At 44.3% G+C, this 27,547-nt stretch overlaps 1 protein-coding gene across 1 annotated transcript; it reads left to right on the top strand.

The window, feature by feature from the left end:
* Positions 1 to 24: 24 nt before the first annotated feature.
* igsf9b (immunoglobulin superfamily, member 9b) lies at positions 25 to 25,405 on the top strand. The gene is made up of 21 exons (XM_069699642.1): positions 25 to 487; positions 6,238 to 6,333; positions 8,211 to 8,417; positions 15,271 to 15,417; positions 17,008 to 17,159; positions 17,344 to 17,461; positions 17,836 to 17,977; positions 18,352 to 18,497; positions 18,590 to 18,732; positions 18,854 to 18,994; positions 19,091 to 19,207; positions 19,299 to 19,449; positions 19,565 to 19,676; positions 19,777 to 19,952; positions 20,038 to 20,276; positions 20,456 to 20,540; positions 20,680 to 20,850; positions 20,970 to 21,006; positions 21,344 to 24,688; positions 24,843 to 25,012; positions 25,206 to 25,405. Exons 2-21 carry the CDS (start codon positions 6,273 to 6,275, stop codon positions 25,403 to 25,405), a joined length of 6,060 nt encoding a protein of 2,019 aa, XP_069555743.1. The 5' UTR covers positions 25 to 487; positions 6,238 to 6,272.
* Positions 25,406 to 27,547: the final 2,142 nt, after the last annotated feature.

Here is a 27,547-nt window from a genome sequence, read left to right as displayed (position 1 = left end):
CTTTCTGATGAATCCTGCTCCTGTTTGGGGATACATGCGGATCTCGTTGATCGATACATATTTATTATATTAATTACAAACTCTCTCACGATTAAAGGCACTTTGGGCAAGTTTGGATTAAGAGGATTGCGGACATAAAAGCCAAAACGCGGAAAGTTTAAATGGATTTATAAATGGGCTGATTTCTTGAGAGTGATTTGGGTTAATGGATTTTACTGGAGCTGCAAAAAAAAAAAACTTTTTAAGGACCATGGACGTCCGGGATTGTTTTGATGTTTTATTTTGATCCACGCTTGGGCTTGGGGAAAAAAATGTGACCACCTGCGATTTGTTCAACACCTTCTTCTTTTTTTTTTTTTTTTTTTAAAAAGTCTCGTTTTGTTTAAAATCTCCCTGAAGAAAAAGGAATAGACGAGTCTAGAAAGAAGAGCATCAATGGATTGAGAGATTAGATTTTGAACTCCAAGTAAAAAGTGCCTCATGCAAGGTGAGGAGCTGTGCGGGAGGCACAGCTAAAAGCTCCTCTGCAGGGCTGGCCCGTCAACTAAACACAAAACGTGTAGTACTAGTTTGTATCTTGTCTGTAACACTGTGTCTGCTGGTTGGATAGAAATCTCCATAACATTTTTATAGTCTTCCTATAACCACTTGCTGTGAGCCTTGTGAGTGCTGCTTACATTACTGTCTTTTGTTTCCTGTTTTATAATTATAATATTATTTCAGGGACCTATGCTGTGGCATTCGTCTTATTTTCATGTTCAATATACTGTCTCAATAGGACAGTAATACAGGGCGTTATCTTTGTATAACATTTGTTTATGTTTTGGATATCACAGCCACCACTTGTAATCCCTGAAGGAGTACGTTGTTTTTCATTTCTATAGGTTAAACACACAATGTCCTTTAAATCAACACGGTCCCTTGGATTGAAACAGTGAGAACAACAGTCAGTCACATTTTTTTGTTTCTTTATTTAGGACTCTCTCCTTTCAGCTGGCATCAAGACTCCCTGAGTCAGACAAAAGATGCACCTGTTTTGTTTTACAGGAGATCTGGGTGGTGACATAAAGGGATGTTTGCATCAACATTCACTGTATGGGGTGTAGACATAAAGGGCTGGTGGGTTGGAGTTTTTTCTTCTTCCTACAGACAGTACATAAACCTGCTAATAATGCAAGGTGCTGGACAAAAAAACCAACTAATTTTAGCTGCTTTGTGCAGAAGAGACCAGCCGTCTTGTTCTTTTTACATAGTGTGTAATCCTTGCTCTACAGTTCCCCTTCCTTTGTTTTTGTTGTGCTTGGAGGGAGGTGCATAGAGGCGCACATCACTGCTGATGCCTGTAATTCAGATGGTACAGTTCACAACAGAGTTTACATAAATATAGTGCGTCCTTCGTTCTTAATCAGCTTGTTGGTTGTCACGGGTTTTTGTTGCTTTTGACATTTTTTTTTTAAATTAATTTTAATAAGTGTTGTTTCCTTTAAATACAGTGGTACACCAGTAAAAGATGTGATAGTCTTAGCAAAAACTGAATTATAAGTGAGTTTTTTTGGATCGCTTTTGCATTATTTACAAGTTGGCAGCCATGTTAAAAAGCAGTTTTGCATTTTTGTCTCAGAGTCCTCGAAGACGTTGTTCAGCAGCCTCATCCTGGCCTCTCCAGCTTAACAGAGTCAGATCATGACGGGGGTCGTTTGGCACAGTAACATCACTCATTACTCAACATGAAGGAAGCCTTGGCATTTCACTGGTATACTGCATTGTTCAAAGTGCTGTGTGGCCAACTGTCCCCTGTAGGCAGATTGTCATCCTGGAGGAAATTGATTGCCCCGAGAAACAAATTATTCATGACTTGAAAGTGCTTTCTTCAAATTACTGTTATTATTGGTTAAGATAGAGTTTGTAGTCCTCCATGGTGAATGCAGGCAAGAGACATGGCACTAAAGCTCCTGGGGTACTAAAGAATATACAGAAAAATAAAGAAATGTAATAAACCTAGAGGTGATTACAGAAAGGGTCTAATAATGTTTTAGAGCCATGCAGTGTACCATAAATCAACACCAATGTATGTTTTAGGTCTCATTAGTTTGATTTGTTTGAAAAAGGTCTTTACATCTGGGCAGTAACACCTTTCCCTAAGAGAAGAAATAAGAACCATACCACTAAAATAAGTAGGCCCTGTTCTGTAGAGGTCCTTTGTGTCCCATCAATCCCCAAATTTGAAAACAAATCCCGTGCCGTGCTTAAACACCAAACTCTTAAGTTCGTGACCTTTGGCTTTAGACCCTTGGTTCCTCTCACTGTCTGGTCTTGGAAGTAGCTTTATGGGACTGACCTCAGAGTTAGGGGCAGGGAAAGACAAAAACTCAAAACTTGTATGAATGATGTTGGCTGCTCTGCTTTCACATTGTAGATATTTGTACTTCTATTCCCCTTGGATGTCGCAGCCTTTTATGGGAAAAAGAAAAACTGAATCAGTTCACTCATGCGTGAAGCCAATGGATGATTTTTTATTTTTTTTAATCTGCAGCAGTGTTCAATGCAAAGCAAAGAAAACACTGTCGAAATTTCTTTGTGTGACTAATTTGAAAACACTCAACCATCGCTCAAGTAATCAGTATCGTTATACCCTGTAGTTCCATGTGTTAGGTTGTCAACGATGTTAATCAAAAGAAAGTAGGTTTTCCCAGCGAGATGAGGACTGCACTCTCGTGCCCACGACGTGCCCAGCTCATTTCCTTTCGTTAATGTAAAGTCAATACACTTTCTAAACTGGGTTGCAGTTCCAGGGACAAAATCCATGAATTGATCACATAGCTATGGAGGCTGGTCCAACCAGTCAAAGTTGGAAATGATGGTTTTTAACCCCTGTGGTTTCTATGTTCTATTTGTGGAAGTCCGTTGCCTTTGTTCTGGTTAGTTGTGATGTTTCTTCTTCTGCACGACAGTTTTGTGTGCAACCGTCAAAATTTGTGCTCGACTAACACTTGCAGTTCCTGCGGCTGGCTGGTTTGCGCTGCGGCTACGGCCTGTCGGGATTACCGAGGATTACTAAAAGAGTAATGCTACTGCTTATCAGGCCTGTATCTGTCACTAGCATCACTGATGAATCTGCTTAGGTACTGGGGGATAACATGAACTCTCGCACACATCAGGTCAAAAGTTTTTGTTGCATTGAGTTTTTTTGTGAGAGCCACAGAATCCATAAGAGAATCACATCATCTAATCAATCATTAAATTAATTTGGTCACATAACAAATGTACAGGACAGAAGAAAAGATAGCTGCATTACTCATGGTAACTCCTGCACTGTGTAGCCCATTACAAAGTCCACCTTTTGCATTATTCAGTTTATGATTGAATAATATAGTAGTGATATAGAGGAGATGCATAGAGAGACCAGGCCTACCAGCTGTTACAGCTGGCAGATTGGAATCAGCTTCTTATTCACATTTAATGCAAAAAAAAGAAAAAATTTCAGCGTAGACATCCATCCATCGGCCCATCAAGTCTCCGACTCCGGGATCACTTTTCTACCTAATTTTTATTATGAATGATTTTAAAGAGTAGGAGTCTCTTTTGAGTCAAGCACTGGTACCAAAGCTTGATGTTCAGTTTTTGAGGTGCAGCGGAGATGAGAAAACGTCTCCACTGGTAGAAATTGTATAATCCCAGTGGGCAGACTGGTGTGACTTGATTTCCCAGTGATTGATCACTTCATGGCTAGATGACAGAATGTCCTTGATTTGTCTCACCAATTTGATCACTAATTCAATTACACTATTAACACTCGAAGCAGCAGGGCGGGATTAGTTTGGGTGTTACAAAGGTACCATCCAGAAGGCTAAGTCATGACTACGTCCAAAGCAATTTGTGTCAATGAAATCCAGTGAAACACTGCTCCACTAAGTGGACTGTCTCGTGCTGAAGCAGGAGTTTACTGTGTTTTTAGACTCGTTATTCTTCAGATAACCTCTTCTAAACTCATAAAGGCTTCATCTTTTAGTAATGTTGAGATTTCATCTGGCTGTCACTTGAGAGGTGAGGTTTCATTGTCCTCATTTTCCCTGAGGTACCCTTGTGAGGACCTTAGTGTGTGAGAGTGAACCCCTCTGACTTCCCACATGTACAAGTATGTATGGTGCTCGCCCTCACTGTTAAAGAGGAGCTGTAATCCACGCTTCGTTTTTTCTTCGTAAATCAATCGTGATATATAACTTATATTTCTAATGTCAGATTGCAGTCAGAAGGTGTGCCGTTCCATTTTTTAAATGGACCTTTAAGATGAAGTGTTCTGACTTTAACATCTGGGCTCCTGTTGAGGCCCTCTCTGAGCACATGCCAATTAAATGGCTCTACTCTGCTCTGCTGCCTGAGGAAATAACCTGCTTGTCCTCTGTCTACTCCTGCACCTGCAGACAATGCCCCCCTCCAGGCTTCCCTGGGCTGTCTCTTTCCTTGAGACAGTCACATTATTCCGGTGTGGAAGCACAGCAGAGCAGGAAGCAGCAAAGACAAGACGTGTTCTGTCTCGAGGTTATCAGAGGTTACTTGAGGTCTAGATGTGAGCTACAATTATAGATATATGTTTGGATTTGCTCATTACTTTTGCAGTCATGTCGTTCAAATGTCTGTGAAGACAGCAGGCGAGATGACGCGGCGATGCACAATCACTTCCATCATTTGGTTTTCTTTTTGGCTTGCTTTAGGTGACACGCAAATGATTAAACTGAACACATTTATTTCTTTATTTTGTGAAACCCATTATAAGAGGGACGTTTATTCCAACACCCCTACTGAGCAAACATTATTCGCTCAGTCGGAATAATCCTTTCCTTCATTGCAAACGTTGCCCTGAAATGAGTCTGCCATGCAAAAACTACTGATCACAACCACTGAGCCCAACCACCCTCCTCTTTTCATCAGCTTTTACTTTAAAGCCAAACCCCCCCTTAATGTGTTTTTGTCCTCTTCAGTACTTTTATATCCTCAGACTTGTCTTTCTGCTTGTTTTGGAAAGGTGCGATGCAAAAGTTATTATAGTGCCTCTCTACCAACCCCAACAGAAACAGTCGCGGTGTTGGTCAAGGGCAAGGAGATAAATGCATCTTTCTGCCGTTCTATTCTGGGCTGTTTGTTTGCTCGAGTGCCTCCAAGAGACAGCACGTCTCCGTCAAATGATTCAGTTGTCCTGCGTTTCTGCAGGGCATCATCAGCTAATATCCAACACCTACCTGCTTTCTAAGAATAACCTCCTTCTTATATTACCTCAATGAACTTAAAGTAATAAGCTGGTATTAGGGGTGCTGACTGGAGCGACTTAAGGGAAGCGTGTGAGGGCTTCCATTATGTTTGAAGGGCAACAACTCAAACTTGTGCCTCAAATCCAATTTGAGATATAGGACTTCATGAGCTGCTGCAGCTGTCCCCATCTTTCAGACTGCGGGGTGGGCCCACAGTCTGTGCAAGTGGAGTCCTGTTTATGGAGTTCATTAGGAGATGAGAATCTGTGCACTTGCATGAGTTGTTTGTCTATTTAATTGTCAGGCGAAGAGCACCTGCTGCCGCTGGCTGCTTAGCAGGCACTGTTGTCAGTGGAGTTCTTGATATGCTGTAAGTATAAGTGAAGCACGTTGTCTAATGGCAGCCTCTTTATGCTCCTTAAATTCCTTTTTTTAAGCACTGGTTATAAAATAACTATTTGGAGTCGGGAGACACACACCTTTCAATATTGCTGGCGTCACCTGCCAATTGCTTTTAGCCTATTTAGTGGGAGATGAGACCTTCTGGACGAGCTGGACCCATCACAAGCATCAGGTTAATCTGTACGTACAGTTAGAGCCGTGTATAGGTTTTCTCTATGGCCACACATAGACACACTGCAGTCTATGCAGGCAAACCTCATCAGGATCCATACGTACCCGAAGCAATCTCATGCAACTGCTGTCTGTTTGCAGCACTTGATTGCAATGGTTTGTTTGCTTTAATTCAAACACGCTCAGACATGCAATTTTCCAGAGGATTTATGTGTTTTCAAAGAATACAGTTATTTAAATTAACCAAGAAGCATCTGGAATGTTGTGTAGTTGTTGGATAATGAGTTGATGTTAACTCGAGGGATTACATTTGTCTGAAGGGGGAATGTGGGGGAAGTCCTTGTGCAGCGGTGAATCTGTGAATAGTGCAGCAGTGTTCTGCTGAGGAGTGAACGGGATGTGTGGTCTTCTTTTTCAGGTTGGGAGATGTGTGAAGGAGTGTGACGCACGGCCATGGGACTGGAGAGACGGTGGCTTCAGGCTGTCACCACTGCTCTGGCCATCTGTCTGCTAAGTAAGTATGCAAATATGGATCCATCGCTTACATTAACCATATATTTCCATCATTCATTTCTCCTTATTTAAGCCTTCATAGTTTTTTTACAAACTGTTTAGGCATTTTTCGGCAATGACTGGTCTTTGCTACATACTGTTAACAGTAAAATGATTTTTTTTTCTTTTTTTCGACCGGCTGTTTATTCACAAAATGCCTTAAGATGATCAAAACCTTACAGACAACTGAATTACTCATCCAGTGCAGCTGGAACTGTCAGATGTTGATTTGAGCATTTTGAGGATAACAGATTAAAACAGTAAAAGAAACAGACACAGTAAAGCAACACTGACTTAGAAAATTCACTTAACGTGTGTAAAGACGACTTGTACAGTAGAGATTAAGAATGATGAACATCTGCTTTTACATTTCACAATGTCTCTGTTTGTCTTTGAAGAATGAAATAACTTTCACCACATTATGTATTATTATTACAGCAACTATGTAACCTTCAACTTTGATTGTAAGAAATTTAAGTTTTATTTATGAATCATTTTTAGTTAAATTCTGTCGAATAATTGGCAAATTTTTTGGTACATTTAATTCTTTGATTTCACTTTTTCTAGTCATAGAAGACATGATTGGAGAAATCAAATCATTGCTTTGTGCAGTAATGTCATGTATTTAAACAAATTAGCTTTTTCATTAGACATTATTTTCATTTTGAAAGACAACTAGTTGTTTTCCACCATTTGTTTCTGCCATTTGTTTTTTTATTCTTTCACCAAAAGTTTACATTGTTTACCAACATCAACCGAAGCTGTCGCCCTCTTTATGGTGAAGCATTAAACCAGTTGGCATATGTTGCCGTTTCGCTGCCTACATGTAGTTTGAGTGACACCGTGATGAAGCTGGCACAGCTCCCGCTGCCTTACATCGGAGAGTGAAGAGGGGGGGGGGTACTGCACAGACATCAGTGGACCAAAGACAGAATGGGGCCAAAATCCAACTTAAATAATATCTCTGGATGTGGATTTAGATCAATCCTGGATTTATGCTACCCTTTCACCCCACCCACCCATCCACCCACCCACCCAAGGCACGCTTGCTGTATGTGCATGCGTGCATTTGTAAGGGGGGTGGTGGTGGTGGTGGGGGGGGAATTGATTGTACAGACCATGTGTGTACCCCAGGGGGTGGTGGGTGGGAGGTCAGCTGGAGCAAGCACAGAGGGTCCTGCTGTCCTGCATCAGAGTACCCCCCCCCCCCTCCAAAAAAAAAAAAAAAAAAAAGATTAAAGTAATCACCAGGCCAGATGAGTAGCACGGCAAACATTGGCACCCAGTTGCGCACACACCCACATGAGCACATGGCATTGAGGGACAGAGAGGAGATAAGAGAGCGGAGAGACGGCTCCAGGTGCCACTAATGGGATTGCTGTGTGTTTGTTGGCTTTGCAGCCATACTATCTTGTCACCAAATGGCACATGATTGTTTTACATGTGCTCTGATGGCCCCGCTTTCAGCACTCAGGGCAAGTCATGTTCAGTGGCCGACCCAAGCTTCGGTTCAGCAAAGGATTTTGGATTTGTTATGAGTGTTACTAATTTCCCACCAACTTCACAGTGCCGAGACCTCTTGCTGCCTGTGTGGTCACGCACCCTTTTCTCACCCCAGAGCCATTACTTTGAACATTTATGTCGAGTGTAGCAAACATTTTTCACAGGAAGAAATGACCAAAAAATTCCAGAGAGGTTAATCCGCCCTCTTTGGCGGCCATAACTCTCATGATTTATGTGTTTGTTCACATTTTTACTGTTTATTGCTTTCTGTGCTATCAGCACATGTCCACGGTCAACGCACTGCTGAACCCTGGTGATATGCTGTTGTCTTTACAGGTGTGTCTCAAGGTGTGTCATTGTTGGTTCCTGCCAGAGAGGGGGGCTCCGCAGAGCTGGACTGTAGTCTCACTTCTACGTCCAAAGAAGCCACCACCCCAAACCTCTTCCCCCTACATGTCGTGGAGTGGGTGCGTCTGGGTTACAGCGTTCCCGTCCTCATCAAATTTGGAGTTTATGCTCCTCGTGTTCATCCAAACTATAAGGGTAAGCACTACTCCAATGTGTTCAGTCACGCACTCCTTTCAGACAACTGATGAGGGACGTGTTACTTGGCTGGCAGTCCGTTCCCTTGAAGTAGATCTGCAAAACCACACTTCAAATGAATCTTTTATTTTCCATTGCTTTTGTGAGTGAGCTTTAAAAGCATTTCTCAGTTGGAAAATGAAAAACTGAAACTGGAGTTTCTATCGCAACGGTCCCTGACACATGCTTCAGCAGATTTCTGTTAGAGGAAAGGAGGTGTTCATGTGGCAACTAAACCTTTGTAGCTCGTGTGTGGGCAAAGGTAGGCATACAGAGGTTACAGTAGTATTTATGAAGGCGTAGGGAGGGGAAGTTTGGATGAAACAATACCCCAAATAGACAAATCCGTCCAAAGGCACAATCCCTGTAATTACAGCTGGTGTTGTGTGTTTCCAGAGTGCAGTTGTACAGCAGGGAAAAGGGGAAGGGCGAGAATGGATGTGTTTTAATGGAGGCAGTTAAAGGGGGGGTGGGGTGGCTGCAAGAAAAAGGGGGATACCAGCAACGCTGCTCACGGGTGGGGGGGGGGGGGATTAGAAGTGTAGGTGGGGGCTTGGTGGTGTGATGACAGTATTATATTAGTATGCTGAGGGGTGACCCAGTAAGGGGAGATTGTTGTTCTGGAAGGAGGATGGATGAAGCATTGGGAATAATGGGAGTTTTCTTGCTGGAGCCCTATAATCCCGTCATTGTCTACCAGAACACAAAAGACAGAAAGGGGTATCACAACCTCCCTTTGCTTTGCCAAAGCCAACAAGGCTACTAGGACACCCCAAAATCCCATACTGTCCCAACTAGGTCACTGAAACGCGCAAGGAAACCTCACTTCAAATCCCTCTGCATTTGTTTTATGAACACATACAGGATATACTACAGAGAATGAAACCCTCTGATTCAGAAACATGTTTTCATTAACGTGACAACACATGAGACTCATTGAAGAACAAACAAGCTCCCCCCGGCAGGCAATTGGACTACATGTGTTTGGCGTGCTAACCCTCATGTAGGCCGTTAAACGTGCCATTGTTTAGGAGCAGCCATATGATGCATAAACAGCCATAATGCAGTAAATAACACTGCAGAGATGGAGCCCAGAATCCAAGACTGTTTGGGATGTACTGATGTTTTGCCATATTCATCCCCCGTGTGTACTCTTGTCTGGTGTGGGCTTTGACCCTGTCTGCCTCAGATCCTCGTATCTCCCCTCCCGCTGGAGACAGATGGCTGCATGTGAAGCGTGTCAGTGCTGTGTGTCTAATGTATTCTACCCTCAAATTAAATATGTCGGTGGATTTCAGATTTACTCACAAGATAGTCAAGGCAGCGAGCATTTCCTGATCTTTGTCATGGCTTGTCTAAGAACAGGAACTAGAGAGCAGGGATGATTCAAACTTGAAGGCTTAAGATCAAGAAACAGTTAAAAGATCAAGAAAATGAATAATGTACATTGCAGAGACTGTTTACTGTTGTTCAGCTACAGGGTGTATTTACAGCATTATGGCTGCTTACATTAAACCTAAGTAAGGTATCCGACTTGAGTATGTAACACTAAATCAGTATTGTGTGTAATGTTTTTGCCCCTTCCTTCGGTGGACTTGCATTGCAAATGCTGCACAGTGAAGTAGATTAAAATGAACATAAAAATCATTCTCAAATGCTGTCTGTCCTTGGTCTGCTGCTTTGCTTCAAGCTCGCTGATGCCTTTGGCATTTTTTAGAAACCAAGATGAAAGAATCAGAGCAAGTGGTATCTTGGATCCCTGTTTCAGTCCATTAAACCAGCAATTTTTTGATATGATATCAGGTGTACTTGAGATTGTGCTCTTTATTTGAGGAGTGTCATGGCTTCACAGCAGCGTCCTTTCTGTCAACCCATTCGACTCCAGCCTGTTGAGGTCTCATAGACCGAGCTTCAAGTGAATCAGGAAGATATAGGACCCTCTCATCCCTCTTCCTCTCTGTTTCACGCCCCGCATGCCCTGCAGAACTGAACATTAGTCACCTCACAACAGAGGAAACAGCCAGATAAACTCTGTCTGACACGCTGTTATAACCTGTTTGAGTTTTATTTGTAGAGACAAAATGTTTGAGTCTCGCGGTGTCAGGATGGTTTACTGTTGCACAGCTAGATCAAATATCTCCTGCGTGCTGAAGTAAATCAGCAGAGACTGTGAGCAGGGGACTCTGACCTGTGGTTAGAATGACAATGGGCAAACCCCCAGATCTCAGCAAGCCTCCATCACTCTCTCAGTGTGACGTCTGAACACTGGAGAAGTTAAAGCCTGCATTTGTCACACACATGCACAAGTCACATACACATTTGTACACTTCAATATACCAATGCACGAACACATGTACCCTGAACTCTATAACCTTTCCGCTTGTAAACTTTTATATTGAACAACTAAGCTTTTGCAAACATCAGTGTATTTGACAACTCCAGCAGCAGAAAATAGCCCAGCTGCAATGTGAAACTGATCAGTCTATCATCCCCAACCAGTTTTTCTGCTACAACCAGACCACAGAGATGTGCAGCAAACAATGCCACAATGAAAGAAGAATAGATGGCTGCAACCTGGGAATTTCATGTTTGCCGGCTTAGACCATTACAAAGGTCCTGTTACCTCGTGCCTTCAGGAGTGTCCTTGACTAGGTTCATATTAAACCATGCTGTGCTGTTGAGATGTAGTCCGAAGCACTGTATAAGTACTCTTCAATGAGTGTAAAAAGTTGTGTTTTATATTTAGCAACATTGCCTACGAGTTTTTGAACAGGTTTGCAACTTAAGTACAAATTTAAACAACTGGCAATTATTAACATCACTGTTATCTCCTCCTGCCTCAGAAACAAAGCTCTAGTTCTGTACTGGAAAACAGTTCAAATACCTCTTGTAATCTCATTGCACTGGACTCTGGATTTTAATGTCAAAGATTCGAATATTAATGCTAATACTTTGCGTCACGATCATGCACAAGAGCTAAAGCCAGTGGAGTTGCCACTGTAGTGAAATTCAGCACGTGAGCTGTGTGCTTGCTAGCGCAGCAGGTTGACAGAGCTGGACAGAGCGAGAGGGACAGAGTTAACTGTAATCTATCTCACGACAAAGAGCTATTCATAAGAGGGTTAAACTGATTAGGGGGACAGGAGGATTGAAGAGAGAAATTTGGGGGAATGGGAGGGGTGAGCTGTCAGAGGCAGGGGGCCGGTCCCAGACTTATGATTGTATTCAAATCAAAACACATCCCACAATGCACCTCTGCCTGTCTCCCTTATGCACATACGGATGGACAAAGAAAAGCAGCGTTCATGCTTCTCCAAACAGAATAATCTTTTCTTCCTCCATAGTCACCCCTGCTATTGTATCACATGAAATTCACTATACTGCATATATTACTTTGTCAGTAAGTACAGAGTGGGAACCTCCAATGCAAAAAGCACATGTTGATTCCATCTTTTGGAACAATATAAGCCTTTTCCTGAAGCTGTAGATGCCACAAATCTTAGAAAATACAACAAACATTTCTAAGAAAGTGTTGTGCATCTTAAATGTAACCAAAACTGAACAAGAACTATAAAAGTAAAAGTAGAATGTACGTGGTGTCGACTGTCCTCAGCTTGATTACACCGCAGTGGTTTCACTTGCAGAAAAAGCCACATCAATCTTGTGTAGAAAAAAGAGAAAGAAACAGGAGATCAGAGCAGTGAAACAAGTCCAGCTACCGGCCAGCGGCACAGCTATGAAAGCTGAGTCGTTCCAAACCCGCCGTCCACTGGGTGAGAACCTGACTCGCTAATATGAAGAGGGTTCAAACAGCACTGGTGGATTAGTGTTTCCATTTTCTACCCCTGGGTGCACAGCAGCTCAACCTGTTGGAAACAAGGGCTCATTCTCAGATAGACTGGAGCTGTCATGTGATAGCTGCTGGAAGAAAAACAGTGAGGAGGAGGAGGAGGAGGAAGAGGAGGAGGAGGGTGGACATGAGATGAAGCAGTAGCTATTGTTCCAGCAATTCTCTCTGTCGGCCATTGACTCTAATGATGTTTGTCTCTTGAGGAGGACTCGTGGATCAGAGTTCGACCGGTAGAGTGATGAATGTGTCTGCTGGAGCACGGAGGTCAGAAAGGTCAACTTCTCAATGGTTGTCGGTGGATTGTCGATGCACATAATTTGAGTAGCCTCTGCGTGACCTCGTGTTCAATTGCTCTTTGGATTTAAAAAGAGGGTGGAATTCACTGATATGGTTTATCATTTTTCAACTCTTGTGCTCAGTTATTGCAAAATATTTGCTTTGTGTCAGTGCACCAGGCCATCAGAGATAAAAGCAGCCCTTTTTTTTTTTTTTTTTTAACATCACTTAGGGCAGAGCACCTGCCGAGTGTCGCCTGAGATTTCAGCTCAAGTCTCAAGATGCAACATTCAGATTTAAATAAAGCAACATTTATCACACAGCCTCAGTGTTTGTCTGTTCACGGGCTGAAAAGAAAAGTCCTCTCTTTTTCTGCCTCATTAATTTCTCTCCCAGCTCTACCTCATGAGCACCTGGATGTGACACGAAACCTTTTTTTCTTAAAAAAAAAAAATGTAACCATGTTTTCCCCCCACTTGTAATTTTTCAAATGTGTGACAGCAGCAACCCACCCCCATGCACGATCGACCCGCGACTCTACCCGTGTTCGGCCGTACCGTGTTTCTACAGCAACTGAATTCAAATCTAAACCTACAGCCCGGGCTTTTCTTAGTCTCATCACTATGGCAACCCGAGAGAATGAATAATGGGGATGGGGGGGGGGGGGGTTGTTTGCTGCTTCTTTGTAGTGATGGACAAGAGGGAGGCTACGGGAAAGGGTTAAGTGTTCAACAGTGAAACCAGACTTCCCCTGTAGATCCAGGGGGCAGGGCGCTCACCGGATTTTTGAAAATCAACATGTATACATACCCACGTGCTTCTGAACACACGAGATCAGTGCACATGGTCAGTCATAGACTGCATTTTAAAGCCACAGTGATCTTTAAGTATCGCATAATATTTACCCATGAGGATTAGGTGTTTGTTAAAGAGGGCGATGTTGCACGTGGAAGTGTTTTTCCTCTTAGCCTGCTGCACTGAGAATTTAATTTCATGTCCGATTAGAAAAAGTTGCATTGGAAACATGCAGCTCAGGGAGGATCCCTCATGGCGAGATAAGAGGAAAATGCCTGCAGTTTTCCCCAAACCTGTTATCATCTCCCTGCACATTTCCCCTCTCTGAGCCCTGCCCAGTTGTTTGAAGGACCTGAAATCAGAGGTATTCATTTTATGGAGCCTCTAAGTGAGCACCGCCCATCAAACGCTTCTCTCTCGATTAGGAGGTCAGTCAATCATTAAACCTAACTATAAAGCACAGCAACAGCCCCGGCCAGGAATGCAGGGTTAATTGTTAGCCATTGTTGTCTGTCTTTACTCTCAGTGTGTGTTTCACCCTGTCCTAAGGCCATAAACACAGTCAAATGAATTTCATAGCTCACAGGCTGAGCTCCAGACACTACTGTCTGGAGAGAAACTAGTGTGAATAGTGAGGATATTGTGTTTCTTGTGATATTGTTCTTCAAGGTTGCAGGATATTCAAGAGTTCTCTATTGATACAATATCAGTGCTGGAGTAGATAAAGTTGGTGCCCACTTTAAAGATAAGGGAGGAGGAAAACATTTTCTTGCATTGCTTTATATTTGAATACTTTGCAGAGACGATTGACTTTGACACAGTTCATTTAAGCAGCTCGTCAGTAGCAAACAAGAGTGACGGGCTGCTGGGAACTTCTCCACATTTCCTTGTTTACATTCAAACTGCTTTGGCAGGAGCTGGTATGAGCAACGTGTGTGTTTCCCCCCTGCACGCATCCTCCTGTCTTTTAAAGCCCCGGGATTGAATGGCGGAAAAAAAAGGGTTCATTGAGAGACTGAATGAAAGGAGGGGGGTGCACCCTGAAAACCAGGCTACAGTCACCAGGCAACCAGCAGATCAAGTTTCAAAGCCTGACAAGGAGTTGTAAGAAGTACAGAGGAGTAGAGGGAGCGTGTGTGTGCTCGTGCATGGATCCATCTGTTTAAGGATGTCCTAACACAAGTTCATAGCGCGCACCTGCCATGCACTACAGTGTTTATGTCTGTCCATTAACAGGTGTCTCATTTCATTATAGCTAGAAAAGCTGTGTAGCTGAAAATTAAACAAGAAGCAAATGGACTCGGGACACTTTTTCTACTTAATAGTTTAATGAAGCGGATTTCAAGTATTCCTGGCACGTTCATCTTCGCTCTCCACTCCCCCAACCAAACCCTTAATGACAGGACACCACTCTGTCTGTCATCTTGCATGTCATTATAACGTCACTTTAGTGATTCATGTGTTTGCACTCCAACACGGGGCCACTCACTTCTCATCCTGAGATGCATATTTCGTCTGCCACTATTTCCATGAATCGTAATTATGTGGTTGGTTATTTGGGACAAACAGGAGAGCTGCAGTCGCTGTTCACACTGTGCGTGGATTTGTCTGTTAACAGAAACTCTGTGACTTCGACTGTGGCCTTTGTGACACTGGATGCCTGTGTCCTCTGCATGATAAGCCCTCTTCCTGCATATGCTGACTCTGCCTGTCTGCCTGTGTGTGTGTGTGTGTGTGTGTGTGTGTGTGTGTGTGTGTGTGTGTGTGTGTGTGTGTGTGTGTGTGTGTGTGTGTGTGTGTGTGTGTGTGTGTGTGTGTGTGTGTGTGTGTGTGTGTTGACCATGTCTCCCTCTTTGCCACCCCGCCCACCACCGCCCCCCTCCCCTCCCACAGGCCGTGTGTCTCTGACCCGGGGTGCCTCTCTGCTGGTAGAACGGCTGACCCTGGAGGACGAGGGCTGGTTCGAATGCCGCATCCTGCTCCTGGACAGCAAAACAGACGACTTTCGAAATGGCACATGGACCTTCCTCTCCATCACAGGTGCAGCACTGCAGGGTTTTGGGGACTCGGGAGCTGCTCCTTTCGGTGCTCATCGCTGGCACCGTCCTTATTTAGAACAGTTACAGCATGGGACCTGGCTCGGACTCTGAAGGCCCTGGCAAGCTGACTATTATTGCAGTGTCTGACGAGGTTCTGTGTGACGTACTGAAGCGCACAGTGATCACATCCTGTATTTGTCAGTAACTACCCTGCTGTGAGCTGATGTTGTTTTTAAAAATAAGAGGAATAGGACAGTGCATGTGGTTTGCGGCTTAAGACTAAAATTAGATGCCTAAAGCTTTTAACCCACCTACTGGTCACTCTCAGTCACACACACACACACACACACACACACACACACACACACACACACACACACACACACACACACACACACACACACACACACACACACGCCAGTTATGCTACAGTAGAGATAAAACACACTTTCATTAAGTTTTTACACTATGCGCCGCGACACCAAAACAATTCTCAAGTTAAATTCACTGATTTAACCCTGCAAAAGCCTCAGAAAGACTCAAATAAAACAACATAAGGACAACATTGCCTCAGTTGCTTCCACACTGACCTTTGGACCTCATAGCCATTAGAAAATTCCACTCATTCTGCTTCCAAAAACCAACAACTGAAAATTCGGAATCTGACTGCATCAAGTTAACTTTAGCATTATGCTATAACGAATGTGATGTCAAATTTTATTTGTCAAACAGTTAAATGATTAACAACTCATTTTGACATCACTATAATGTGATGCGTATATAAGTTCTGACTTTTGTCTGTAATAAAATTAAAACTTTGGGATTTTCGGCCATTCAGTGGGGCTCTTGCGTAACACCAGTGGCACACCTGCCACAGTTTAAGAATCCCTGAGTTAGAAGATCAGTGGAGGGTGTGCAGTCGGGCTTTGATATGATTGTACTCCAGTGAATGAAAGGCCTACATGTTCCGCATCAGGTTGCAGACGACACCATTTTTGTACATAATGAGATGACATCATTCATGTATTGGATATTGTGTATTGGGTAACATCTATTTACACATGTATGTCTTGGGTAAGACAACCAAGCTTGACACAGGGCATTGTACGTGGACAGTGGTGACATTGTTTATCCAAAGTTCTTTGCAATTTAGTGATTGCATGTATTTTTAGCAGGGATGGTCTCAATACAAACCCGAACAGTGAGGCCTGAGCTACGTAGGCAAATGTGCTATGAAATAGAAAGCCCTGTCTGCCAGGTCATACAGCTTAAAAGGAGCTTGCTGCGGTTTGTTGGTATCCCAGTTTAAATACTCCCTTTCCAGCGTCTCTTATATTGACAGTTACTTATAAACATCTCTAAATCTTATTGTAACAGTTTCAATGACAACATTATATGCAGCTTCTCATCTCCACACAGCTGTCACAGCCTCAAACCAGTTCCCACTGAGATCTAATGTTTTGTGGTGAGCTACCGGTGGGGCACATCACACCACACCTGTTTAAATTTAGACGTGGTTGAGGATTTTCTGCCTCTTACGAGAATTTATTGAGAAGTTTTGAAGATGCTGTCTGTTCTATGTTTGTCCCAGCTCCACCTATGTTTATCAAGACACCACCAACTTTCGTGGAGGTTCTGCTCGGAGACTCGCTCACCCTCAGCTGTGGAGCCCATGGCAACCCTCGACCAACTGTTGTCTGGCATAAGGACGAGAGCCCAATTGAGAAGCATGAAAAAATTAAAGTGAGGAGGATTAACAGATGGCATTTTGCAGTATTCTAATTAAATACTTTTTATAATGAGCATTTTCTGCTTTGATGTTTCTTTGAAGCAAACTGCTTTGTTGTCCTCCACATGACTGTCTCACGAATCTTCCTCCACCTTCTCTCTTTGTCTTTGATCATCTTTACCTTTGCCCCCTTTTCAGGTGCTCAATGGGAGCTTGTCTTTGGCCTCCGTTACAAGAAATATTTCAGGAGTTTATAAATGCCACGTGTCCAACTCGGAGGGGAATCTGACCCACTACACACAGCTGCAGGTCAAAGGTCAGTGTTGAACTGTCACTCGTCAGTGAGAGACAGAATCTCTGCTTATCTTATGTTCAGCGACGACGCACAACTTTAATGTTTTAAAGGGAAAAAATATTCCTCAGATAAATAAAATCGTCTTTTGATACCTGTCCGGCTGGAAGGCTAATTATTTTCGGATTGACACTGAAACATACAGGTGAGCCTGTTTCAGAATCATGGTTACATGCAGTAGCCTCTACTGCCTCCTACAGTCCATTTTCTGCTTTGCATTGACTTCAGACTACCCAACACTAAACACTGATCTGTCCATTAATCCTGGTCATGACCCGCCTCATTATAGGTGCATGAGGGAGCCTGATGTTTTCTTTTTCTTTCATTTTTCCTAAAAGGTCCTCCGATCATCATCATCTCCCCAGAGGACACGAGTCTCAACATGTCCCAGGATGCAGTTCTGCAGTGTCAGGCTGATGCCTACCCTTCAAACCTCACCTACGAGTGGGTGAAACAAGGACAGAATGTGTATCATATTGAGTAAGTCCATGAAGATTACATCGTCAGACATGTCATGAATAATCGATCAAAATACACTTATTTACTTCAATGGAATACTTAGAACGATATATATAAAGGAATCAAACAGGAACTTTTCCAAGTCATGTTGCTAATGCAATCAGTTCTAATTAGATTAGTAAAAAGACAATTGTATCATGTGGTCATGAGCTGTAAACCAAAGACAAAAGAGATTGTTGTTCAGATTAAAGTGCCATCTTTCAAGGTTATACTCAAACACAAAACTTTTATAAACAAATAATATTTTTTTCTTGCTGCAGCAAAGAGTTTTTGTGTCATTGTGTCAAATTGATCACTTCTTAAGATGTACTGTGTTTTGTATCTTTTGGCTTTAGGTCCCTTAAATCCCGAGTGAAGATTTTAGTAGATGGGACACTTCTAATTCCTAATCTGATCCCAGAAGATGCTGGCAACTACACCTGTATCCCAACCAATGGAATATTGACTCCACCCTCTGCCTCTGCACACCTGAAAGTGTCACGTCAGTCTATTTTCTGTCCATTTATTTATAACCCTGCCTGTCCCGCTCTTTTAGTTATTTTTTTGTCATTAATTCTTCTTCCCTCATCCTAGATCCTGCACGTGTGGCGCGAATGCCTCGGGAAACGTATCTACCTGCGGGCATGGAGGGGGTCATTGTCTGCCCAGTCCAGGCTGATCCACCTGTACTGTATGTCAACTGGACCAAAGACGGGAACAATTTGAATCCTGACAACGTAAGTGATGTGCCATGGAAAGAAAAAGTGTCATGGAGTGGAGATTGTCAAAAAAAAAAACTGCATACATACAGACCTTGGGAAGCATCATGTTCATTTTGTTCTTCTTTCACCCGTCCAGTTCCCAGGTTGGATGGTGAACTCCGAGGGATCCGTCTTTATAGCAACAGCCAACGACAATGCTGTGGGCATGTACACCTGTACGGCCTATAACAGCTACGGCACCATGGGCCAGTCTGAACCCACCAAAGTCATTTTGCAGGTATCAACTCTCAGCTGTGGTTACAGAGAAATCCTTTCCTCTGAGTGTACTCAGTTATACACGAGCAGAAGTAAAAAGGCTCTCTCTCTCCTCCAGGACCCACCTACATTTCGAGTGATTCCTCGGCCCGAGTATCTCCAGGAGGTGGGCCGAGAGTTGATCATCCCCTGTGAGGCCAGTGGAGACCCTGCTCCAAACATAACATGGAGCAAGGTACAGGAGATTTTCCACTCTGGTAGATAGAGTTGCTGCATAAACACGAATTACTGATCCCTTATTTTGACTCTTTGTTGTCCTTCCTCAGATTGGCCCTACTCCTCGGTCCCCGTACACTGTGTTGGCTAACGGCTCCCTCCTGCTGCAGCCCCTCAGTAAAGATCACAACGGGGGCTGGGAGTGCTTGGCCTCTAATCGTGTAGCGACTGTCGGTGCAGTCACTGTAGTCATGGTGTTGGGTGAGTGGGTCCACCTTATTTCTGAAAACAAATATGTCGATATGTGAAACTTGAATTGGAAGTTACAGCTTGAGTTGTAATTTACAGAAGTGTTTTGGGTTTTTTTGTTCCTCAGGCACCAGTCCTCATGTTGTGTCCTCAGTGTCTGTCACCACGGAGATGAACCAGGCGAACGTGTCCTGGGTGCCCGGCTTCGACGGTGGATTCACCCAGAAATTCACAGTCTGGTCAGTAACATAAAATAAGAACAGGATCTCTTGGCTACCAAAAGCAGTCCTGACTCTAACGCTCTGTCTTTATTTTGTCCGTTTCAATTTTTTTTTTTAGGGTTAAACAGGCGTCCAGGGGGAAACATGAATGGGCGTCTTTGCCCGTGCCAACATCCAAAAACTACCTGCTGGTCACTGGGCTGCTTGCTGGCACCGGCTATCAGTTCAGTGTCCTACCTCAGAACAAACTCGGCTCTGGACCTTTTAGTGACATTGTATCTGTGCGAACTCAAGGTCTGTGAAAGTGTTTTGAGTTTTCCTCACAATCCCTAATGTTTTTTTGCTCTAAGTATTATTATTATTATTATCTTCCAATCAGCTCTGCCAACAGAAGCACCTACAGCTGTCACCATTGTCCCAGTCCTGGATCCTCCGGTTCTCCTGTCAGCTAACCGGACTCGACATGGTGTTCTCCTCCAGTGGTTTCCTCCTGAGGATCCACTCTCTCCACTGACGGGTTATGTGCTGCAGGCCCGCAAGGATCGCGGCCAGTGGGTCATCCTCAGCAGCGACATCAGCGTCAATCAGAGTGAACTACTTGTACAAGGACTGCTCAGGGTAATGATTTATTTCCATCTCTCACCTGTTTACATGTAGATTATATACAGCGGTTATTGTGCCAAAAATCATGTTATTGCATTTATAATTAAAAAAAAAAAAAAAAGTTTGACAAAGCAACTCTATTTCAAGATTGCTAATTCATGTATAATCGATAAATTTGACTATCTTTCTATCAGGACTCCATTTATGATCTGCGGCTGATGTCTCGGAGCAACAAAGTGCTCAGTGAACCGAGCGAGTCGGTCAACATATCCACCACAGGTAAGAAGCTTTGCATTAACAGAATAAATTAAATAAATAAATGAACATTAGCGTTGCAAACGATAAATGGTTATTACTGGACGGTTACAAAATTAGCATTCTTTCCTAGCAATGGAATTTGACTGCGGTCTGATTACAGGGATGGAGATTTACCCACTGCGTCCAAGTTTCTTGGAGGTCATCACTGAGCCGCTGTTGGCTGGTGTGTTAGGAGGAGTGTGCTTTCTGTTTGTGGCCATCATCCTCTCGTTGGTGACAGCGTGTCTTGTGAGTCACCGGAAACAGCACAGGCGTAGAAAGAGAAGACAAGGTGAAGCACTGGATTTTTTTTTTTTTTCCAATAATATGTAATTGTGCTTTAAACACGGTGCCAAAATTGATTCCTGAAACGGTTTGACCTTTTTAATCTTTTCTCCACATTTTTTGTAGATTTGCCATCTGCCTTCCAGAAGAACACATCTCCAGAGTAAGTGTGCTGTGTTTTCTTATTAAACATTTTGCTTAATTTCATTGTGTTTGTAGCAGTCTATGCACAGTACATATGACCTATTTGCAAATCTTTTGTAAATTTTGCTTCTCAATCAATGTATGATTATGATAACTGCCAGTGGACTGTTGCTACCAGGACTTGAAAGAATGATTTTTTTTTTTTTTTACATTTTCTTTTCTGATGGTGACATTTTGAAGACATGTGGGATGAAACTATTTGACCAAAGTCATTACAGTCTCCATCTTTGTGCAGAAAGCTCCAAATTGCACCTGTTTTAAGCATATTTTTTTTCCCCTGTTGCTGTCTCTCTCAGATCTCGCTCACCTCCTCCCAGCCCAGACAGCGTCCTAAAGCTGAAGCTGTGTCCACCGCTTCCCTTCTTTCCCAACTCCTCCTCCTCTCAGTCCAACCGGTCCTCCTTTGATAAAGGCAGCCGCGGGGAATACCACGACCAGCGGAAACAGCTCTTGTCCAACTCGTCTCCGCCACCTCATTACACACTCTTTGAGAGTCACCTGGGTTCTCAGGTGCCCTCACCAACTGCTATAGAGTCCATTTCCAGAGGCCCAGATGGACGCTTCATTGTCCAGCCACTGCCTGAGGGTGCCAGTCCCTCCTATAAGAAAAACATGAACAAGGACGTCCTGCAAATTAACGGCGGGGCCAGTGGCTCCGGGAGCCAGAGGACATCATTCAGGGACTCTCCAAAATTGAACATTTTGAGCTCAGAGAAGGACGAGAGGAAGGATTCTCCTCTTACGGTGGACGCCCCCGAGATGAACAGCCATCCTTCCTCTCCTGGAAGAGTTCGAACCATGGCCAGAAACTTCTCCCGTCACGGCTGCTTTTACTCTGACGACGAACAGGGCTCAGAGGCTCTTTTGGAAAGAGCAAGCTTTTATTCAGACAACAGTGAGAAAAAACCCAGCGATTCTCTGAGGAGGTATCGCCAGCCGGGTCACACCGAAGACCTGCTCCCCAGTTTGGGGAGGAGAACAAAGCTTCTGGATAGAGACAGAGCACACCACTCCAGTTACCAGCTTATGGAGAGTCATTTGACTAATGACAGCACCATGGTCTCACAACTTGACGGTGAACTGGAGAGCAATAGCATGGACAAGTGCGTCCAGCTGGCGAAAGAGAGGGAGGAAATGGAAAGAGAGTTGAAAAGCTACACAGCTGATCAAAGATGTCGCAGTCGAGGGAGAGAACAGTCTAATAAAACAGAAAGCCCTCAAAGGGATGCACCCACGTCAGAAGAAGACCCCGTGTGGAAGCCGCAAGATGTTGCGATCAGACAGAAACACACGGCCTCCGGCCAGACAAGTCGGGTATCTGACTATAGGAGGGCGTGCTACTTTGGCAGCACCAGCAGTCCCATGGACCGGCTCCGTTCATCTCGCATACAGTGGGACATTAGCCCTGTTACGTCTATCACCAGCCTCATTCCTGCACAGAGACCCCGCAAGACCACATCGCCCAGGTTACATCATCCTCACACATGCAGAGAAGTCACAGAGGACTCTCTTGCTGTTGACTCATCTCGCTCCCAGGTCACACAGAACACCTCCCTCCCCATGCTGTCCCTCAACGTCACCTCTGAAACCCCTGTTCTGTGTCTAGAAACACCGGACAGAGACAGTCCTCAGAGAAAGCCAAATATATGCATGAAGTCCCTCACCGAGCAGGACGAAGGTGTTGCTTCACGATCCACACATTCGTACGCTGAGTCAGCTGCCAGAAGTCCGTCATTCACCACAGAGAGGCTGGAAAGTTCAGCTTCTGGTCCATTTAATCAGCCTGAGAGAACTGCAGAAGTACACTACTCAGCCACAAGGGGTCCCAGTCCCTCCAGTTATTCTACTTTACCCTACCAGCATCATGAAGTAGGGGCAAAGGCCAAAGATAGAGATACTCGGTGCCGGGATGACCGACGAAGTTCAGGGTTTTACTCTGAGTTAGAGAGAGAAGGCGTCCGAACACGCTCCAGGAGGAGTGACAAGTGTCTTTTCTCTGATAGTCCCAGCCCTATCTCAACCTTAACTCTTGTAGAAGAGGTCGAGAGCGACCAGTCTCAGTTTTCTGTCCCCAGAATGTCGGACTCCTCGAAGGCCAAGCCTACCGCCCCATCTCCCACGATGTCCCCACTCCAGACAAGTGCAATTCTTGAATACCTGAGCCTTCCAGGGTTCATTGAAATGAGCGTGGATGAGCCTGCGGAAGAAGCTGCAGTCACAGACACGACTGGACAAAGTTCAGAAGTAATGTCAGACAATTCTGTGGTGGCCAAGCCTGACGTAGTTCCTCAAAACTGGGAAGTTCATGTTCAGGAAAACAGAGAACCAGGCACCAACCAGGGGGAGGTGTGGCTTGAACAGACTCATTCTGGAGGTGCTGCAGAGGCCAGCTTCGGTGCTGGTAAAAAACAAGGCTGTAGACGTTACCCCCATGTGGAAGCTAGAGTAAGATTTCCTGATGATACAACACCATCATTAGCTGGTCCAGAAAAATCTAGCAGGCAGCTCTACGATGAGAAAACACAAATTCGAGCTGGGAGTAACAGCACGGGCCGGCCTGAATCCAGGCTCGGCTCCAGGTCAGCTCACACCTTGTTCAGTGCAGCTAAAGGCATGGCGGAAATAGTGTCAAAACACTCACAGAGTTTTGTAGACAGTGGTGAGTTTTCAGAGCAATCCCAAAGACAAGCTTCTCAGGGCAGCAGGACAAATAAGATTGCATCACGAATATGTCAAGCCCCAGTGCCATTTTTAAAGAAATCCTTCAGCATCGGACCCTGTCGGACTCTCTCAGGTATGGGACAGCCTCGTCCTTTCCTAAAGAAATCCATCAGCCTGGGCTCACAGAGGTGGGAGCATTTTGAGAGCCCAAGAACATATGTTTCTGAGAAATACTACTGGGACGAGTTCACGAACCCAGACGTGAGGGTGAAGTCCTACAGCCTAGGTCGCACGCCATCTTCCCTCCCCAGGCCGGGCCCCTCCTGGCGGGAGTATGTCCCTTTTAGACGCCCCAGCATGGGGAGCTTAGAGCGGCCTCATCACACACGAAGATCTTTAGCTAGCCCTTCCTACCTCATTCCCGCGATGTACCCACCCAGACAAACCTCAATCTCCCCAATGCTGGAACCCTCCGATCCACGACGACAAGCCACTGTTTTCCCAGAGTCCTCCAGGTGGTCTCCCTCGTATCAAGAAACTCTGAGGTCTGCCCAGCATAAATATGTCCCCATGCCCACCTCCATCCCTGTCCCTCAGTACCAGCACTGGCCAGGATCCAGAGCGGAAAGCTCGAGACCCACGGACTCCAGGAGAGGCCCTCCGAGGTCCTACCTGCCCAGGGGCATCAGCTGGCCCTCGCCTTACTACGCCTCCCCCTTCCCACCCAGAGAGGGAGAGAGCTGCAGACAGCCGGACAGGGTGATGGGGAGGGGAGGGGAGACAGAGATCCGGGAGGTCAGAGAGATCCGGGAGGGCGGTAGGGCCAGTTATGCCAGTCAGAGCAGCGGTAGAGGCAGCGCAGGTCTCTTCCGACAGTCCCTGTCCATCACTCCCACACTGCTCAGCTCCCCAGAGACCACGGAGGAAAACGAGCGGCACGCCGGAGCTGAGATGGAGCTGCCCGAGAGGAGAGCGAAAAGGTGAACCGCCACCACACCCGGAGTAACAATCACACTGGAGCGTCCTCTCGGCTGAGGGATTTACTTGCGTTGCCAAAGTAACATTCACGCTGTTGTTTTTGTCTCTTGGTTGCGATTGCTGTTTTCTCACCACTTGTTTTGTGTATCTCATTAGAAGGAACACATCAGTAGATGAGAGTTATGAGTGGGACTCTGCTGATGCCTGTGTGGATTCCGAGATCCTGGAGGCCACAAGGTTTGATCAGTCACAAACAGGTTTCTGGAGGGGCGGGGGGGAACGTAGGTACGATCAAGCCGGCGGCCTCCGGGATCAGCGACGGAAAGGTGAGCGCTTTTCTTTTTGCACATATTTGTTCTTAATGTTGCATGTACCGCCGTGCGTGTAGTAACGCTTGACGTGATGGTGCTGCATGTGTTCATCCTGTGTGCTGTGATTATTGTGAGCTTGTCCCATGACCTTCCCATCCATGCCTTTCCTGTCCCTGATTCCCCCCTCTCCCCTCCCCCTACCCTCCAGGCCCGTCTCCCTCAGTCAGCCCACCAGTTTTCAACCCACCTCACTGCCAGTACAGCCGCTCCCTAAGTGAAGCGCGTTTCAACGCTCTCCGCCTGGAGTACCAACGGTATAGGCAGGGTCAGGAATCCGTGTGTCCCGGCGAGCCCCGCCTCGCCCCCGGCCACGAATCAGACTCTGACTCCAACTCAGCGCTGCTCTAGCAGTGAACTCGGTCCGTCAACCCGCCTGCCCTCTCGCCTCTTTCCTCCTTCTTTTTTTTTTGCCCACCTCTCGCTTTGCTCGCCTGCTTGCATCCTTTTCTTGCCCGCTTACTGTGTCAGCGACGTACGGTGAATTAGTGCACGCTGCTCAGTTTATGATTCTGATGTTTGAACCGTGTCCTTTAAGGACGGCTCTCTAATGCTGCTCTTGTCTTTGTCTTTCACAGGCGCATCTAAGAAAAGTACCAAATAGCAAGTTTTCAAGAACAGACGACAGAACTGTGGTCCAGGACGCTGTGACGTCTCACTGGAGCTTCATCATGTGAAAGAACTCGCTGTTTAAAGTTGTATCATCTGTTACAGCAGACAAACAATTAAAAGAGAGAGTACTGCTGAATGCCATCGAACGTGACACTGCAACTCCTCAGTGGTTTTCATGACGGATTAATTTCGTACTTCTTCCATTGTGCTCTGCATAATGAAGCTGAGAATATTTATGTAAAAAAAAAAAAAAAAAAGAAGCTCGTGCAACTGTATTTTTTTTTACAATTTTCTTTAAACCTTGACAATCAGGCACAAACGAATGAACATGGAGACTAAGAAAGGTTTCCAGTAGACAGCTAGGACAGACCTGCTTTATAAAAGCAGCAGCATGCTACATAATGATGGTGGTACTTCAGGTTGATGTCCTTTAGTGATGAAGGGACGCTAATGACAATTATGTAGGTCTGTGTCCAAGAAAACATCTGTCTGCATCTGTAATGTTGCCTGTGATGCCAATCAAACAGTGCCCGAAGCGTTTCTCCCTCTCAGTTCGACATACATTAAGTACTTTAATAATAACCATACTCAAAGATCACATGATTAAGGGAACTCTAATAATTGTGCTTTAATGCAGAAGCTCCGTGGGTTTTTTTTTTGTGTTACTTATCTTTCATAACTCCAGACAGTAATTTACTTTATTTAAAAGAAGACTTTGTTTCAGTCGCTGCTGTGATTTACCTCCTGGTGGCCTGAAATAATTTCCTGTCATACATGTTGTCTGTCCCAATAACTCCTCTCTGTTGAGACATTTGTTTATCAATTCGCTTCAGTGTTTGTTCAAAGTGTACAAATGTTTATATATAGTTTAATGAGAACGAATCCCGCTGTTGTATTATATATTCCTCTTCATCATTTCATCAGACGACAAAATGTTACTTCACTCCACCTGAATCGGTCGAACCTTAACCTCTGCGATGAAACAACAGAGGCTGTAAAACTTGACGACAAACAGCGGAAAATTATTTTTGCCTTATTTTTGTTACTATCATGCGCACACTGGTGGGAGTGACACTGTGAGGCTCGTAATCAAACAAAACTGATTAGAGGATTGCAAATTATTGAACACGTTTCTTGTTTTTTTTTACAAAGGTTTTACTCACATGATGAGTGTTTTTGTATATTTATTGAGGTGATTTACAATATGCAAAAATGTTTACAATTCACATCATTGATGTGAAGGCAGCACTGTGAATATTTCATCGACTTCTGATTCTGTTTTTGAATTACAAGTCTGTCGGTATGAATTTTGTGCCCATTGGCCTACATGTTTTGTTTTTTACTGAAATGTGACGACGCAGGTTTTTTGTTTTTGTACGTCACCTGACAAACAGAGATTTAAAGGAGATCTTTGTAGCTGTACTTTTGGGAACAGTCAACATTTGTATTATATTTAGTGAAATAACCCAGATGAAAATCCTCATGTGGAGTGAGTATGCATTTTCTGACGATGGCTTTGAAAGCTTTGTATAAACTGAAAATTTTTATATCTTACCACCTGGTTGTTTTTGTCATTTTTATATGTTTGTAATGAATAAATGGTTTTATTCCGAATGTACCATATGGAGAGATTGTTGATTTTTTTTTTCAGTGCTTTGTGGAAAAGTGTGACATCGAAAAATATAGTTGCTTTTTCTTAATTTCCAGGTCTTTCCCAGCCTCACTTTTTCCCTTTCCCATCCATTTACCCTCCTGTTTCATCCCTCCCTTTTCCCATCCCCATTCATCTCGTCCTTCTTTTTATCCTCTGTCTTATTTAAACTTGTGTATGTCTCTCCTTTCTCCAGGTACCAGGCTTAAAGGGGGTTTAAGGCCTTTCTG

Source organism: Brachyistius frenatus, unplaced genomic scaffold, assembly GCF_029030835.1.
Source record: "Brachyistius frenatus isolate BFR_SWC_R1_liver_20210118 unplaced genomic scaffold, ASM2903083v1 Contig_31, whole genome shotgun sequence".
NCBI lineage: Eukaryota > Metazoa > Chordata > Actinopteri > Embiotocidae > Brachyistius > Brachyistius frenatus.
The sequence above is the reverse complement of the archived record's forward strand: the minus strand, read 5'-3'. Positions and strand labels throughout refer to the sequence as shown.